This window comes from Patiria miniata, unplaced genomic scaffold (genome assembly GCF_015706575.1).
Source record: "Patiria miniata isolate m_02_andy unplaced genomic scaffold, ASM1570657v1 HiC_scaffold_5, whole genome shotgun sequence".
NCBI classification, from domain to species: Eukaryota; Metazoa; Echinodermata; class Asteroidea; order Valvatida; family Asterinidae; genus Patiria; species Patiria miniata.
Genome location: NW_024037072.1, coordinates 7019723 through 7035027, shown reverse-complemented (window position 1 = coordinate 7035027; position 15305 = coordinate 7019723). Strand labels below are relative to the sequence as shown.

At 37.8% G+C, this 15305-nt stretch overlaps 1 protein-coding gene across 4 annotated transcripts in view; it reads left to right on the top strand.

Annotated features, from left to right (window-relative positions):
• The window catches only part of LOC119741819 (protein shank-like), a 61965-nt gene that overhangs the window by 31942 nt on the left and 14718 nt on the right, over window positions 1–15305 (top strand). For all 4 annotated transcript variants that reach the window (XM_038217724.1, XM_038217721.1, XM_038217722.1 and 1 more), the window contains 6 exons: window positions 4151–4222; window positions 9637–9765; window positions 10995–11175; window positions 11654–11811; window positions 12474–12641; window positions 14109–14303. In XM_038217724.1, the coding sequence (XP_038073652.1) occupies window positions 4151–4222; window positions 9637–9765; window positions 10995–11175; window positions 11654–11811; window positions 12474–12641; window positions 14109–14303 (903 nt within the window). The remainder of the gene's footprint in view (window positions 1–4150; window positions 4223–9636; window positions 9766–10994; window positions 11176–11653; window positions 11812–12473; window positions 12642–14108; window positions 14304–15305) is intronic.

The window sequence follows — 15305 nt, the reverse complement described above, 5'->3', positions numbered from 1 at the left end:
AGTTGGTGACTGTTTGTTTCCAGTGAATTCATAATTCAGGAATACCGACACCCCACGTCCACCTGCATGATAATAAACTGATCACAGTTAATACTGTACATGTAGTTGGTGACGGCATCAGTTTCCTATGGTAACTAACAACAGGTGTCGGCAGTCAATAGTCGTGAATGGGTGTGTGCATTCACACCTCGTAGCCTAGCAAAGGGGAAAACATCATCGATTTTAGTTACAGTTTCATGGCAGTGATTGTCACCTGACGCAAATCTGTTCTGTTCCCAATTGTGGAAGACACTGTTTGTTTTATATTTGAATACATGTACCTGATGTCAGTGTTCTTTCTTGTGATAAATTGGAATGAAAGTGAAACAGTGCTCAATAAAATAATTATTTATGTTTGGTTTTTATTTATATCTCTTGAAACTCTGACATGTATTTTGGCTTGACATGACTCAGTTTCGTCGATCATGTGATTTGTGTGTGCATTATATTGCATTATTGTTAAAGCAGTTGGTTCAGTTTTTTATCAAACTGATTGAATTTTGTGTAACTTAATTGAACTTTTAATGTGAACCCCATCCCAATTCATCCTATGAGAACCAGTATCAGGAAATCGATCTTGATAAAAAAGGTTGTTCATATGAAACTTTTATCAGGTGGATGTGTAGGTTTAGTCTTTGTAATCCGATATCATTGTCTATCTGATAAGAAAAGCTGTTGACAGGTCACTCACATCCTCAATTATCTGAACCACAGAAAACATTCGTCTGGAGATAACACAATCACTCTTAATAAGTCTGTATAGTAACAAGCTAGTACAATGTATTCTTTTTTAGCAGTTAAATCATGCCACGGGCTCGGCACATGCGAACAAGATAGGGTGCCTTTTAATACCACTTTCGAGAGCGTAGTTGGCGGGACGCACCACGTGCACTAACAGGTTCACGAGCGTAAAGCACGAAGTATGCACAACTTGTTTTATACTGAATGTGCACAAAGCCAGAGTGTCCCTGCATGAGCGTCAGGTGGCATCGGCAATGCGGTCCTACATGTACATCACCCAGTGGTCTCCCTCAACTCTCCCTTTCTTACCAATGAGGGGGTACTGTACTTGGGGTCTACCCGATGTTCCCCAGTACCGATGTTCCCCACTAGTTACCAATGTTCCCCGAAATCCTTAGGGTTAGGGTTAGGGCTAGGGTTAGGGTTAGGGTTAGGGTTATAGGGTAGGGATTTCGGGGAACATCGGTATTGGGGAACATAGGTATGCACCCCCGTACTTGGGCACGGTGCCCATAGTGAAGTAGTGAACCAAGAACAACATCATTCAATACTTGTAACCACAGAGATGAGATCATTGTGGTTTGGTTGCAAGCAAATCTATTGCATGATTTACTGTGCAAGTTGCTTTGGTTTGGGTGGAGTCCTCAACCAGAACAAGTTACATGGTATTTATATTACAAGAAGTGTGAACACTGAGTATATTGCAAATGCGTATTTTTTGCATAATACTAGACAATGTTCAACATGTACAGTACTCTTGGGATACGCCTACATACCGGTAGAGGCTCAGTTATAATGATACATTGTATATTGCCAAGACACATTTATATTTTAAGGACATCTGTAGCTTACATTTACACAACATGTAAATTGTAATCATAGATCGTTTGTGGCAGTTAAACCCAAGTCAGTCTTTCGTCAGTATTGCTTGATTTCTTAGAGTCGCCCACATTTTTTTATTGATTTCTTAGAGTCGCCCACATTTCTTTCTCTGTGGGTTGCCGAGGAATGAATAAACAAAACCTCAGTAATTGACCACATGTAAGATCACACATGGGTTGGGTTTCAACCACATGTGAGGAGCAAATAAATATGGCCGTCCTTGCCCTGGTATTGGGAAAAAAGTGAAATGCAAATAAATCATCTCCATCAGGGAAATATTGATCAGTTAGCACCACACTAGAGTGTGCCTGCCAATGACAAAGGTACCGGTACGTCAGTACAGTAGTATATTAGTTTTTTTAGTACAAACATTTGATGAAAAATTGTACGCTAAATATTTGAACGCAAGGGAACTATTCAAAAGTACAATTATATCTGTTTAAGCCATTAACTAGGAGAAAGTACCAAGGTACTGAACATTTTCTTCGCAAAGTGATCTTGAACCCTGTGAATATATACTTTTGTGTGAAATGATCTTTTACTCCAGTGCTTGTCAAAAGCTTAAAAACTCTTTTAGTTTCAGTATGATCTCAGCACAAGTTCTGCAAACCTTCCATTCTTTGTTCATGTCCACCATGCAAACCTACGGTATGATGTACGCTTGTACAAATGTAAGCTTGTACCTGCACACAAATTAAATTTACATGTACATGGTGAGTTACAAACAAAAAAGCGAAACCCAAATTTCGGGACTCTGAAGTTCTGCATGTAACACTTTCAAAATCTAGTACATGTATATGAAAGCCCAATTTATAAGCTTTCTAATAGAGACAAGAATCATTCAAATCACTCGTACTTTTCAAGTTACGGAATTTTAAACACAACCACTGTTTTAAGGTTCTGTTCACGGATCACAGAAAAGGTGTGCATTCTTTCAATTCACACACATCCCTATGTGATTTGTTTTCGTTTTGCTGAAAAGTGAAAGAACACTTCCCTTGTTGTTATCCGTGGACAGAACCTTAAAACGGTGGTTGTGTTTAAAGTTACGTAACTTGAAAAGTACGGTACATTTGAATGATTCTTGTACTAAAAGAAAGCTTATGAAATGGGCTTTCATCCTAGATTTCGAAAGTGCTACAGAACTTCCCTAAAACAGTGGTCTCAACATTTTTTTTTTTTTTTTTTTTGACTCGCCCTGTACACGTAAGTAAGTAAAAGCTTCCCAGGAAGGATGTATGTACCGTAGATTGATAATTTCATTAATTAATTAAGTGATTAAAGAAGAGATTTGCCTGATGGCTGAGGGGATTTGACTGACAAGTCTAATCAGGTAGTGGCAGTAGTTGCAGGTGGTTCATGCACCTGATAACGATGCTGCAAGACGCTCACGTCCATAATTGGATCTGCCATTGCTTTGACCTGTCCATGAGGTCAAGCACCCCTGGCAGACATTACTGACATTCCTTACTTTATTAGCATAGCAAATATGCCTCATTAACACAGCAGACATAACATTGCCCTTGGGCGTCTAGCCTAGTCTTGGAAAAATGAAGTTGTTCAAAGATGTTGAGTAGGCACATATGATGGTAAAATTTACATGTAAGTGTTTAAAAGTAAACAGTACCAGTAATTAGTTCAAATATTTCAGTGCTTTGTTATGGTAATTGAAGGAATACATACATGTACCAAGAATGTCAATAAATACAGTCAGTGTACATGTACTGTACTGCATGTCACCTTTCCTTTTTTTTTTTCTTGATGTATTGTCTTAATGTGTTCGCTATGCACTGTTGTTAATTACAAAGAGTTCCCAGTAGAGTTTAAAAACCACTACTCACTTGGTTTCCATTTTGAAACCCCGGCTTTCTCAAGATTGATTCATGGTTTCTGTTACTTGCTCATAGTGTCTGTTTTGCTTCTCGCCGGGGGTCACATGACCCTCTTGCGTGTTCCTCAGCAGGTTGCCACATGTACCTCCGGGCCTGCCGCTAAATATAATTTTGTACAAAATACGTACATGTACATGTACAAATCTACATGCACATGTACAAACATGTACCTTGGGGTGTGTTCAGAAGAAAAAAAATGACCGCATAGTTTCAGAATGTCGTCATCCAGTAAATTGGAAAAGTGATCCAATGTCAGTCTTCTTTACTTTAAATGTAAGAATTGAAATACACGCACAAGGGGGAGCAGAAAAACAAGGTTTGGCCTTGAGACCCCTGGCCTGGTGGCCAATAATATGTTGGTTTTTGTTTTGATGACGTCAAAAATCACGTCATCATGTTGAGAGTATATAAGATGTGTATCTATTCTGGAGTGATCAGAGTGTTTTAGGCAGTGAGAGAGATTAGTGACTATTTCAGTCCTTTGTAGATGTACCGGTATATTTGTACATTTGTGTAATTCTCATCAAGTCTCCAAACGAATAAGTGATCCATATGAAACAACATTGAAAGATTTCCCGTGTTTCTCTCCCTTGCAGAATCACTTGTGTTTCAAACGAGATAAGACAGTATGGTTCGCCAAAATGCAACTGCTGAAAAGCCTCAGCAAGGTAAGCACTCATATGTCCTGTTGTCTTCATTGAAGCATCCTCATGATGTTCTGCCTTTTATCCTATTAGACACACACTGTCAATCTTATCCTTGGCGAACATTGGGTGTGTCTGTTGATCCATCTGTACACACTGTCACACAGTGCTTCTTATTATTTATCAAGACATACAAATCTCATCTGTGTCAAGTATTGGGTGTGCCTGTGTTGATCTGTCCAACCATATCATCTCGCATTGGTTCTTATTAGTGAGCCGTAAATCTTATCTTTGCTAGATATTGGGTGTGCCTGTTGATCCATAAGTCCACACCATCTCATGTTTCTTTTTATTATTGAGACTTATTTTATCTTTGTTTCGATCCATATTTCCACACATCTTGCACTGTGTCCTGTAATTGACATGTGCATGCATGTATGTACAGTCGAGTCTCGTTAATACAAACTCGTTCGGACCTAGCGAAATTGTTTGTTAGAGGAACATCAGTCCCATTCATTGTGCACATACATGCACAGTCGGGACCAAGGCTTTATGTTTGTCATAACCAGAATTTGTATTAACAGAGTTTGTACTAAACGAGAGTCGACTGTACCGGTACTTCATAAATCAAAAAGCCAGTTCATGCTTAGCCCAAAAAGCAAAAGGGAACTCAAATTTGTGATTTGGTGGCAGTTATCTGTGATAAATTGGCGAAGTTGAACACCTGTCAACACTGCGAATGTTACCGTGACGTCAAACTCATTTTATAGGGTTTTGTGTCAAGTATGAGCCGGATTTAGCAGATATTTTATGTGTGTGTTGATCATGATTCATCCATCCACACCCCTTCAGTCTCACAGCTTCTTATTATGAGTTCATACAAATTGAAGCACGCAGCACTGATTGCATTCCTCTCTGAGTTTGGGCGTTGTCCAGTCTTGACCCATTTACATTATACATGCAGATGCAAGGCTGTTATCGCCCTCATGTACATGTGGGCAGTTCTCCATGGGAGAGCAAAAAATGTCAAAAATAAATATTTACATATTAAACCTTTTTTGTACTTTTTCCAGACCTCAATTAAATGGGGAATTCAGTTCAAAAAACGAAATTGAAAAAAAATACATATTTCTGGTAAAAACAGTGATTTTTGCAATTTATGATTAAAAACGTTCAGATTTGGTAAAAAAATACAATTTTGTGTATGTATTACTTTCTGAATTATAGGGAAAAGATTTGATTTATTTTATGATGTTACAAGTTACTAACATTACTCAGGGTCATTAAAAAATTTTAAAAATATAAATATATATTTATATATATAGTGTAGGCCTTCATTTAAAAATGTCAAAATTAGCACGTAATTCCGTTACCGAAAAAATGGCAAAAGTTACTTATTTCACAAATTTTCTTGTTTTTTTTCTTCAAATCATGTATGTTGAGAAAAGACCCTACTACAAACATAAATGAAAAATAAAAACTTTAAAATAGTAATTTCTTGGCATTTTTCCAAGTGGTAACGGAATTACGAAACGGTAACGGAATTACGGTAACGGAATTACGCATGCACAAAGTATGCACATTTCCTCCAGATTATGTACATGTACATGACATATTAAATAGGAGATTTGCATGTAACCGTGGACAATAATTTTAAATACTAAATTACTTGTTAAATCATTTCCCTCTTTAAAGGGAATATACATCATTTGCTTTTGCTGTAATTTTCAGAAATGGATGGAATTGGGGGGTTGGAAATATATAGCAAATATAGTTACACTGACTTTTTTGAGGTTTTGGGTTCGAAAATGCTATAAAAACCAAGAAAAACAATCATTTTCCTGTAGTCTGGTTCCCTGACTCCATATAAGAAGAAACAGAGCAGTTTACATACATTGGGGAATTGTAAGGCCAGGGAACCAGTCTAGCTGGCTTGTACCCGTTCATAGGTGTGTAATCGATTGCAAACAAGTGCGATGGTCAATTGGAGCCAGTATTTGAAAAAAAGCCAGTGTTTTCCAACGCTGGTCGGCCGACCAGCGTTGGAAATTGATACAAAAATACCACTTTTCTTGAAAATGACAGTATACCAGGTGCCATGATTTTACAGGATGCTTTACACTGTCATTCACTAACAGTCCAGCAAGGTATTTCAAAATGATTTGGTAGTTTTATTTTTTGATGTTTGCAAATGTTGTATTTTCCCTTTAATTAATTTGCTATTATACAATTAAAAATAATCAGGTGTTCCATTGATATTTTTTACTTTTACTTTTTCTTTTTTACTATTTAAAAAATCTTAATAGTTGTTTGGATGCTTAAAGGGAATATACATCATTTGCAAACATCAGAAAATAAAACTACTAAGTTTTTACGAAATACCTTACTAGGATGTTGGTAAATGACAGTCTTAAGCATCCTGTAAGATTATGGCACCTGGTATGAAGTAATTTTCAAGAAATTGATATTTTTGTATACATTTCCAACGGTGGTCGGCCGACCACTGTTGGAAAAACCTCACTATTTTTCAACTACTGCTCCAACTTTACAATTTTGTTTGCTACCGGGTATTTGTTATTTTGTTACATGTTCATGAACGGGTGCAGGCCAGCTAGTCTGGTTCCCATACCCTCCAATTTTCAGGCATTTATAAATTGACCAATTTTACCTTTAGTGGAGTCAAGGAACCAGACTACTTGAACAGTTTTGTTTTTCTTGATTTTTCCAGCATTTTCGAACACAAAACTTCAAACATGTCAGTGTAACAATATTTGATCTATTATACTCACCCCTCAAATAGTTCACTTCTGAAAATTACAGCAAAAGCCAATGATGTACATTCCCTTTAAATATGTGTTGCCAAAGCCATTGTCTGGTACCCACTGAAAATATATCCGACAACAAGTATATGAAAGTTGAGTACCAGACTGTACTTGTACTTCTACATGTTCTACTTGGCATAACTTAACATCTTCCCTTGCTCAGAGATGCCAACCAGTGCAGTTTTATTGTATTTTCCACGATAAACTAGTGAAATACGATAATACAAATGTTCATAGTAAAATTTGATTTTTGGTAAAAAAAAAAATACATTGCTAACAGGCAATGCAGCCATCACCAGACCGCTTTCATTTAACCTTGACCTTTGACCTAAAAAATGAAGCCCAGACATGTTTAGGCCTACATTTACATTTTGATCTGCTAATTTTCACTTAACTTTCCCCTTGTGGCATTTTATAAACTTCTAAAATTTGTATTGTGATGAGTTATGTTGAATTCAGTGTTAATGTATTGCATTTACCTATTACATGTAAACCTATGGCGTAATTCCGTTACCGCCCAGGCGTAATTCCGTTACCGTGATTAAAATGCAAATTATGAAAAGAGTGATTATTTTTTTCAACTTTGTTCTGCATTGTAGTTAACAACACCCCTGAACTCTACAAATAACAGGTAGTGTCCAATTTTAAAATTTCCAAACTTCAGAGAGTTTTATTAATTTATGCGAGAACTCAAATATGCTTGTCCTCTGTCCGTAATTCCGTTACCGATATTAAGCTCCGCCCCTTAAAGGGAAATCTTGTGGGATTTTTTTTTTTTTAGCGGTCAATCAATTCTACTGGGTCTTGGCTCCCTTTCCATGTTTAGATTAGTTGCCTAGCATAGAACATATTTTCTTGGGAAAGAATAATCCTTGACAAAGTGACAAAATTCCGTAATTCCGTTACCAAAGAATTGCCCACGTACAGTGTACAAGATATGAAAGATGAAGAATTCTACTAGATGCACACATGTACATCAACATTGGCATTTAGTGTGGATTAAAAATAGGTGCGATTTTATGGGCATCACTGGTCTTTTTCTTTTACGGATTAGTACTGAGACACCTATTGCCCTCTTATAACCAAAGGACGGGTAGGCTAAATATATCTGGTAACAGAAAAAAATTCAATATTTCAATTTTTCAGAAAAATGTGTGTTCTTACACTAGAAGCTAAAGTATCATTTTATAAAAAAAAATCGTAAACGGGTGTATTAATTAATTTGTTTAAATTACATGTACATATCAACCATGCACCTTTTTTTTTTTTACTGGTATCAATATTTTAACAATGTGAAGGAAACATTTGTTTTTAAATTGATTCATTATTTCTTCAGTTACAAATTAATTCCATGCTTGACTGAATTTACAAGGGGAGCAAATTCTGTTTATAAAAATGCAATTACATGTTTAGTTCCAGGTATTTCAGTTGTCTCTAGGGAAAACCTCTTAAATCAACCACTACCAGTGTCTTGTCTTGCCTGTGCATTGGAGCTTGAAGTGATGTTATTACATGTGTCATTGGCAGACCATGTAATAAGTGCCTGTCATTATGGTTGGACCATCTGTCGTCAGTTGAAATTGAATTTTCCCAGCATTTTCACTGCACAATGATTGTGGTTAATTAAGTTGACAGTTTGGTTGATTGTAACAGTATGCAAGTAACATTTGTACCATGAATGAATAATAAATTTATGAATTAAAGGGGAAAAAATTGCTCATTGACATCCTGTACAGTGTACATGTGCCTGCTTTATGTCCACTGTACTCTCAACAACAAGAATCCTTTGACCAGATTAACCCTAAACCTCCTCAATCCTCCAAAGTCCTCTGGGCAGTTTTGGAGGATCGAGGATGACTGAGGCTGAATGCAGCATACCATTTGGGATGATTGTGGCAGTTTGAGGGCACATGGTCATTCAATACCAGGTTGATTTTGGAGGCTTGAGGATGAATGCATGTTGAGAGGCAGGACTGTTGGAGGATTTTGAAAGATTGAGGCAGTGGGTATCCTTCATTTGAACATGAGTGCAAAATTTTGGAGGATTTTGGAGGATTGAGGATGGTTCCTAGCAGAAAGGGCCATGGGGTTTAGGCTTACACATGTACATGTAATTATTTGCAAATTCACACATAAAGAGATAGACACATGATATTGTTGTAAGAAAAAAAACTTGGTAATGTTGAACTGAGATGGGTGCAAAATACCAGTACCTCTCTGTATTGACATGTAGATAAAGATCACTTGCGGTATGCGATACTGCAATGTTCCGTCCCATTTTGACATTTCTCTGGCACTTTTTCAAGCCAGACAATTTCCTGTTATCAAGATTGTGAATCTATTCTCAGTCCATGTTGTTAATGTACACGTACCCCTGGAGCATCACTTACAAAAGTCCTGCAATTTAGTTTCTTCAGATGTTTATACATGTAGCCACTTGTACATGTATGTGATTTCCTAAGTTAGAAATTGTCTTCATTTTGGTTTTTATTTGGTGTATTAATGAAATTTAAGAGAATTGAGACATTTCGTGTGTAAAAAAAGTGGTGGAATTTGATCTCGGAAGTCTTTTGTTTTTATTGAAATTTTTCTGACTTTTCTGATTTTTTTTGACAGCCACTGACTGACAACTTAAACTTTGGACTGTACCTGCCACCGGCCCACGGCAAAGCCGGTAAATTCCTGGACGAAGAGAGACTATTTAGTGACTATCCCACCGATCCTGCAAGCATGCCGTTCTTAGAGGTAAGGCTTAAACCTTGAAAAGAATTGTGAAATTCATTGAACATGTAGGACGTATATGCATGTATTTACTGGGTTTTTATTAACACACTCCCGAATCCTTCAACATCCACCTGCCCTTGGCAGTTCTAAGAAAACCTTTCTAGTTGGAAGTGAATATTCAGAGCAATATGTAAAACCCTTTAAAGGGAAGATACAACATTTGCAAACATCAAAAAAACAAAATTATCAAATTATAACGAAATATCTTACTGGACTGTTAGTGAATGACAGTCTAAAGCATCCTGTAAAATCGTGGTTCCTGGTGTGCTTACGATTTCAAGAAAACTTGTATTGTTCCAACGCTGGTCGGCCGACCATCGTTGGAGAAAACTGTTTGTTTTTCTTCAAAAATTGCTCCTAATTGTTCATATTAAGTCATTCCGCATTTTCTTTGCAATTGATGACACATCTGTGAAGGGGTACAAGCCTGCTAGACTGATTCTCTTACCTTATAATCCCCAAAGTTTATAAATTACAACGTCTCATCTTAAGTTGAGTCAGGGAACCAGACTACAAGAACATGGTTGGTTTTCTTAGATTTTCCAGCATCTCTGAACCCAAAACGTGAAACAAGCTCGTTTAACAATATTTTCTAAAGCACACTTATCCTCCAAATCCATTTATTTCTGAAAATTGCAGCAAAAGCAAATGTTGTATATTCCCTTTGAAACCCTACAGGTCAGTTTCAGGTGAAGGGATAAAATGTAATGTGTCTTACACAGAGAGTCACTGCACCAAAAAGCAGCACTGTGAGAGCAGTCATGCATGACCGAATAAGCCTGATTACCCTGAGCTCAACCACACACAAGAATTGTGCAGGGATTTGAAGATTACCTCAAAGAAATTTGAACTCTGGTTGCTAACTCTGTGGGCAAAAGTGGTTTTGCAAAACTGGAAGTGTTCTAAAATGCAGAAGGCTAGGAGGGTTGGGCAACTCAAACCATGCTGAAAAAACACAGCAGTAGACAATTTCTGTTGAATTTTCAACCTGAATATTAACTAAAGATCTTTGGTTTTCCCTGTTTATTTCTGGTGGATTTACACTTTTTTAGTGTTTTAATTAGTTTGATTCAGTACGGTGCCTTAAGAAAACGTGTAAGGAAAACATTTTAGGAACACATCTTTCCAAGTTACCGGAAATTCCATTTCTCATTTTTCATGTTTATTTTTTTTAAATCCATTCTGTTCAGTTCAAATACAAGAGGCGTGTGTACAAGCAGATGAAGCTGGACATCAAGGAGGTCAAGAAGTATCACAACAAAACCAACATCAAGGCCTTCTTTGAGAGCGTACGGAGTAAAAACGTCGACAAGATTACCAAGATGACTGGGAAATGCATGGATCCTAATATCCAGGAAGAAAGCACAGGGGGTTGGTATTATTACAATAATCCATCTTTGCAAAACTAGCAGTGTGTTACCCTAACAGTCCACCCATTTTAAGGCTGGTTCTAATTCGGCAGAAATTTGAGAATCTGTGATGTCACAAGTATTGTTACCAAACACATGATTACACATCCCCTTCTCCCTACATATCTCAAAAGAATTTTGGAGATTCCAGTAACACAGTGACCAACACAAAAGGGGGGTCCCCCCCCCCCCCGCCCCAAGATCTCAGCTGTTCTCAGACGGCTTGTATTGCAAATCAGTATGCATTTCCTTACTTTTGCCACGTTACATTGACAAATTTGACACTTTATGAGGAACAATGTATGTCCAAATTTTGTAAAATTGGTATCAAGGCATGCGTAAAACAAACAAAAAAATCTCGAAGGTTTGGTGCAAAAGAACAAGTAGATGATTGATTTCAAGGAGATGATTTGAAACAAAGGGCGTTTTTTGTTCTCCAGAAACTCCCTTGACCATCGCTGCATCTTTGAAGGGTGCTGCAGCTGGTGTACTCATTCAGGCCCTGGTGGGCGGTGGAGCACATCTTGACTACAGAGCAAAGGACGGGAAAACGGTCCTTCACAAAGCTGTCAATGCAGGCAACCAGTCTGCCATAGAGGTAGGAGTGGACCAATTTTTCTGTCAATCGATCTGATTCAATTTAGGAGTCAAAATTGCTTTTTTGATCCAGCAAAAAGGTTGTGAGAAAATAGTCTGCATAATATCACGAATGAATCGAAGTGTTTAATTACTAACGCAAGGTACATGTCCCTCTCTTAAAAATGAGCATTTACTGTATAATTTAATTTTTTTAAGTGTCTGGGAATTTTTTTTCTTGGGAATTTTGTATTGGTACTCTGGGAATTGATTCCTCCTAAACGTGAGACCAAGATTTCAATTGGAGATTTGAGATCCGTTCTACTTCATTCTGAGCCTGAGGCACCCAAACCTACTTTGGAAAAAAAGTTGATGGATGATGATTAATTCCTATTATTTTTGCAAACTATCATAAAAAAAACTTCAAAAATCCAAAAATATTAAATGTGCAGTTTATCATACTTGTACTTGATCAGTACCGTTAACACCCTAATTTTTATCATTTTTTTCATTTTCACTTGAACCATTAAGTGAAATAAACCCTGTATTACCACTTCTTTAAATTATTGCATATTTCCGTTTTGACATTTTAATAAACATTGTTAATAAATCACCAGTAGAGGGCGCTCTTGCTAAAGTCTGACCACTAACATCTATTTTAATACATATTTCTCTATTTGACAGTTACTACTGAGTCTAGGAGCCTCCCCCAATTACAAGGATTCCAGAGGGCTCACTCCACTCTACTACAATGTGCAGAACGGCGGTGAGCCAATGATAGCCGAGCTTCTGCTGAAGGACCGAGCAGCTGTCAACATAGCTGATGAGCAGGGATGGACAGAAATTCATCATGTAAGCACATTTTTTGGGTTTTGGGGATGCATTTTTTTTTAAAGGTAGTTATTTGTCATTTGTGTAGTTTTTCGTTTGAAGCAACAGATGTACTCAAAATCAGAAGACGAGTGCTTGACAACTAACCTGACGAAGTTTTAGCTAAGTGATTGCTGTATAGTAAGAGAAAACAATATTCTAGGATCTCAATTTCAATTCAAAAGTTCCAGAGTCATGTTTTGAATTAGCCCGAAGTAAGCGTTCGGGACACGTTTGCAGCTACACAATGTCATGCACTGAACTGATGAATATTAGCAACCACGTGTGCATCGCGTTTACGCTTGCGCACGCGCACCCATGTACGGATTCGCCAACTATTAACGGAAATTTCCTAAAATGCGTCACTTGACACATCTTTGGAAATGTCCGCCTTTTATTGTTTTCTTCAAAATGACAGCATGCCAGAAACAATAATTTCACAGGTACTTTAGTGCCATTACTATCTTCAAACCAAGTAAGCTCTTCAACAATAAATTTGTCAGTTTCCTTTTTCGATAGCTGCAAATGATCTACTCTACTTTTAAGAGATGGTACCGGTGAATATTATTTATAAATGTTAATATAAATTTTCCAGAAGTCGTTATCAAGTGAATCATGTCCATGAAATGACATCCATTTAATGTCATTGACCATAGTATGCTTTGTGATTATATTCAAAGTTTGTGGTTGTGAAAGTTGTGATTGAGTTGTTTCACATATGTCACCTCGTATGTTTGTTGTAAACCATGGTCACACTGTCAAACAGTGCTTGACATCGATCATCTGGTGTTTTGACACTTTCGGGGTTGCTATTGACAGTCACAATGATTTCAAAAGGGAAACTGAACTTAGCGAGATATTAACCCCAAACCCCTGCTGGATGCAGCACTGTGCAACAGGTGTAACAGTCTGTTGGACCTTGCTGCATTGAGCCATCAAAGTGCCAGTGCATAAACTTGCAATGGGAGACTTTTGAGATTGATGGCAGCATACATAACGGTCCTTTTGTATTGTTTGCATCATGTTTAAACTATTTGCGCGCATGTTTAAACTATTTGCGCGCATGTTTAAACTATTTGCGCGCATGTTTAAACTATTTGCGCGCATGTTTAAACTATTTGCGCGCATGTTTAAACTATTTGCGCGCATGTTTATACTATTTGCGCGCATGTTTAGAAGTGACGCAAGTATGGAAAAGGAACCGGTGTGTTTGCTTTCACCAAGCATCCATAAAGTCTCCCCTTTTGAGGCAAATTGAGCTAGTTCCGTTGAGCAAGGCCACTTTTTGTCATCTGCAGTCTCTGGTCCACTGATCTGTTGGATTTTGTAACATTGCCAGGCATGCTTTCTAGCCCCCCCCCCCCCCCCAATAAACCCTGGAGAATTAGGGTCTGAGCTAAAAACTCAATTTTTTTTGTAATCATTAAATAACTTCCCATCTATCCTCAGGCTTGTCGTTACGGCCGAGCCCAACATCTACAGCTTCTTATTTACTACGGAGCAGACATCAACTGCCAGAACGAAGCCGGCAACACTCCCCTACACATCTGCGCTGCGTATGATCAGGAGACAGCCGCACGATTGGTGCTGTTCCGCGGAGGGGACAGAGCGTTAAAGAACAAGTCAAGCCAAACACCTTTCCAGGTGAGAATTGGACATAATCTTTACCTTAAATCCTAACATTCTCAGATCCTACAAAGTGCATTAGGATCTTTGAGAGGGTTTTGTAGGATTGAGGAAGGAACACCCAAGGTATAAATGACTGTGCAAGTATAGCCGTTGTTGCCCTACATGCAACTTGATGTGTAAATTTTGTTCAAAGTGCAAAGGGTGGGCCATGGGATTACAGCACATCAATTGCGAGATCAAGGTTTCTACAGCCTCGACTCCATGGGCGTTCCATCACTAACCCCTGGCCATGAGGAATATGTAAATGATGCTGACCAGCTATTCAGAGAGTACTGCGAGCATATTTTGAAGAATGCACAAATATATTCGCTTGCACGTTATCTCCTACACGTCATGTCATGTACAATTTTTTTTTTAAGACTGCGCGATGCCTGTATGATATGGATTCGGGAAGCCTTGTTTTTCAACCCCCCCCCCCTTAAAAACGTGTATTTTGTGTTGTAAAGGGACGACAGAGGTACAAAAAATGTACGGACATTTAATATAAATGCTAAATAACGCAACATCAAAATCTTACATGTATGTTTGAAAGGATTGTTTCTACAACAACAAAATTCAACGTTTTAAACACTGCGTCGCGCGTTAAACACATCGACTGCAATCCTTAAGTAAATGTGCCACTATTTGGCACATTTAAATTACACAATTCCAGGGGTTAAGATCGGGCAAAGCATGATGGGAAACAACATGGCGCAGCTAGATCGTATCCATGGAAACAAGGTTGAGGTTACCAAGCAGAGCACTGTGCCCAAGGACATCAAGTCATGTCTAAACCAAATTCAGAAACATTCTTTATGTGTCATGTAGAAATAAAACTGGAACTACGGTACATGTAATAGAAGGAACAATCATTTATTTGTATTATACAACCTGTGAAATAATATTTATGACAGGATGGACGAGAGCTATGATCATTGTATCGTGGTATTCATATTACACTTCCTTATTTAATTGAAA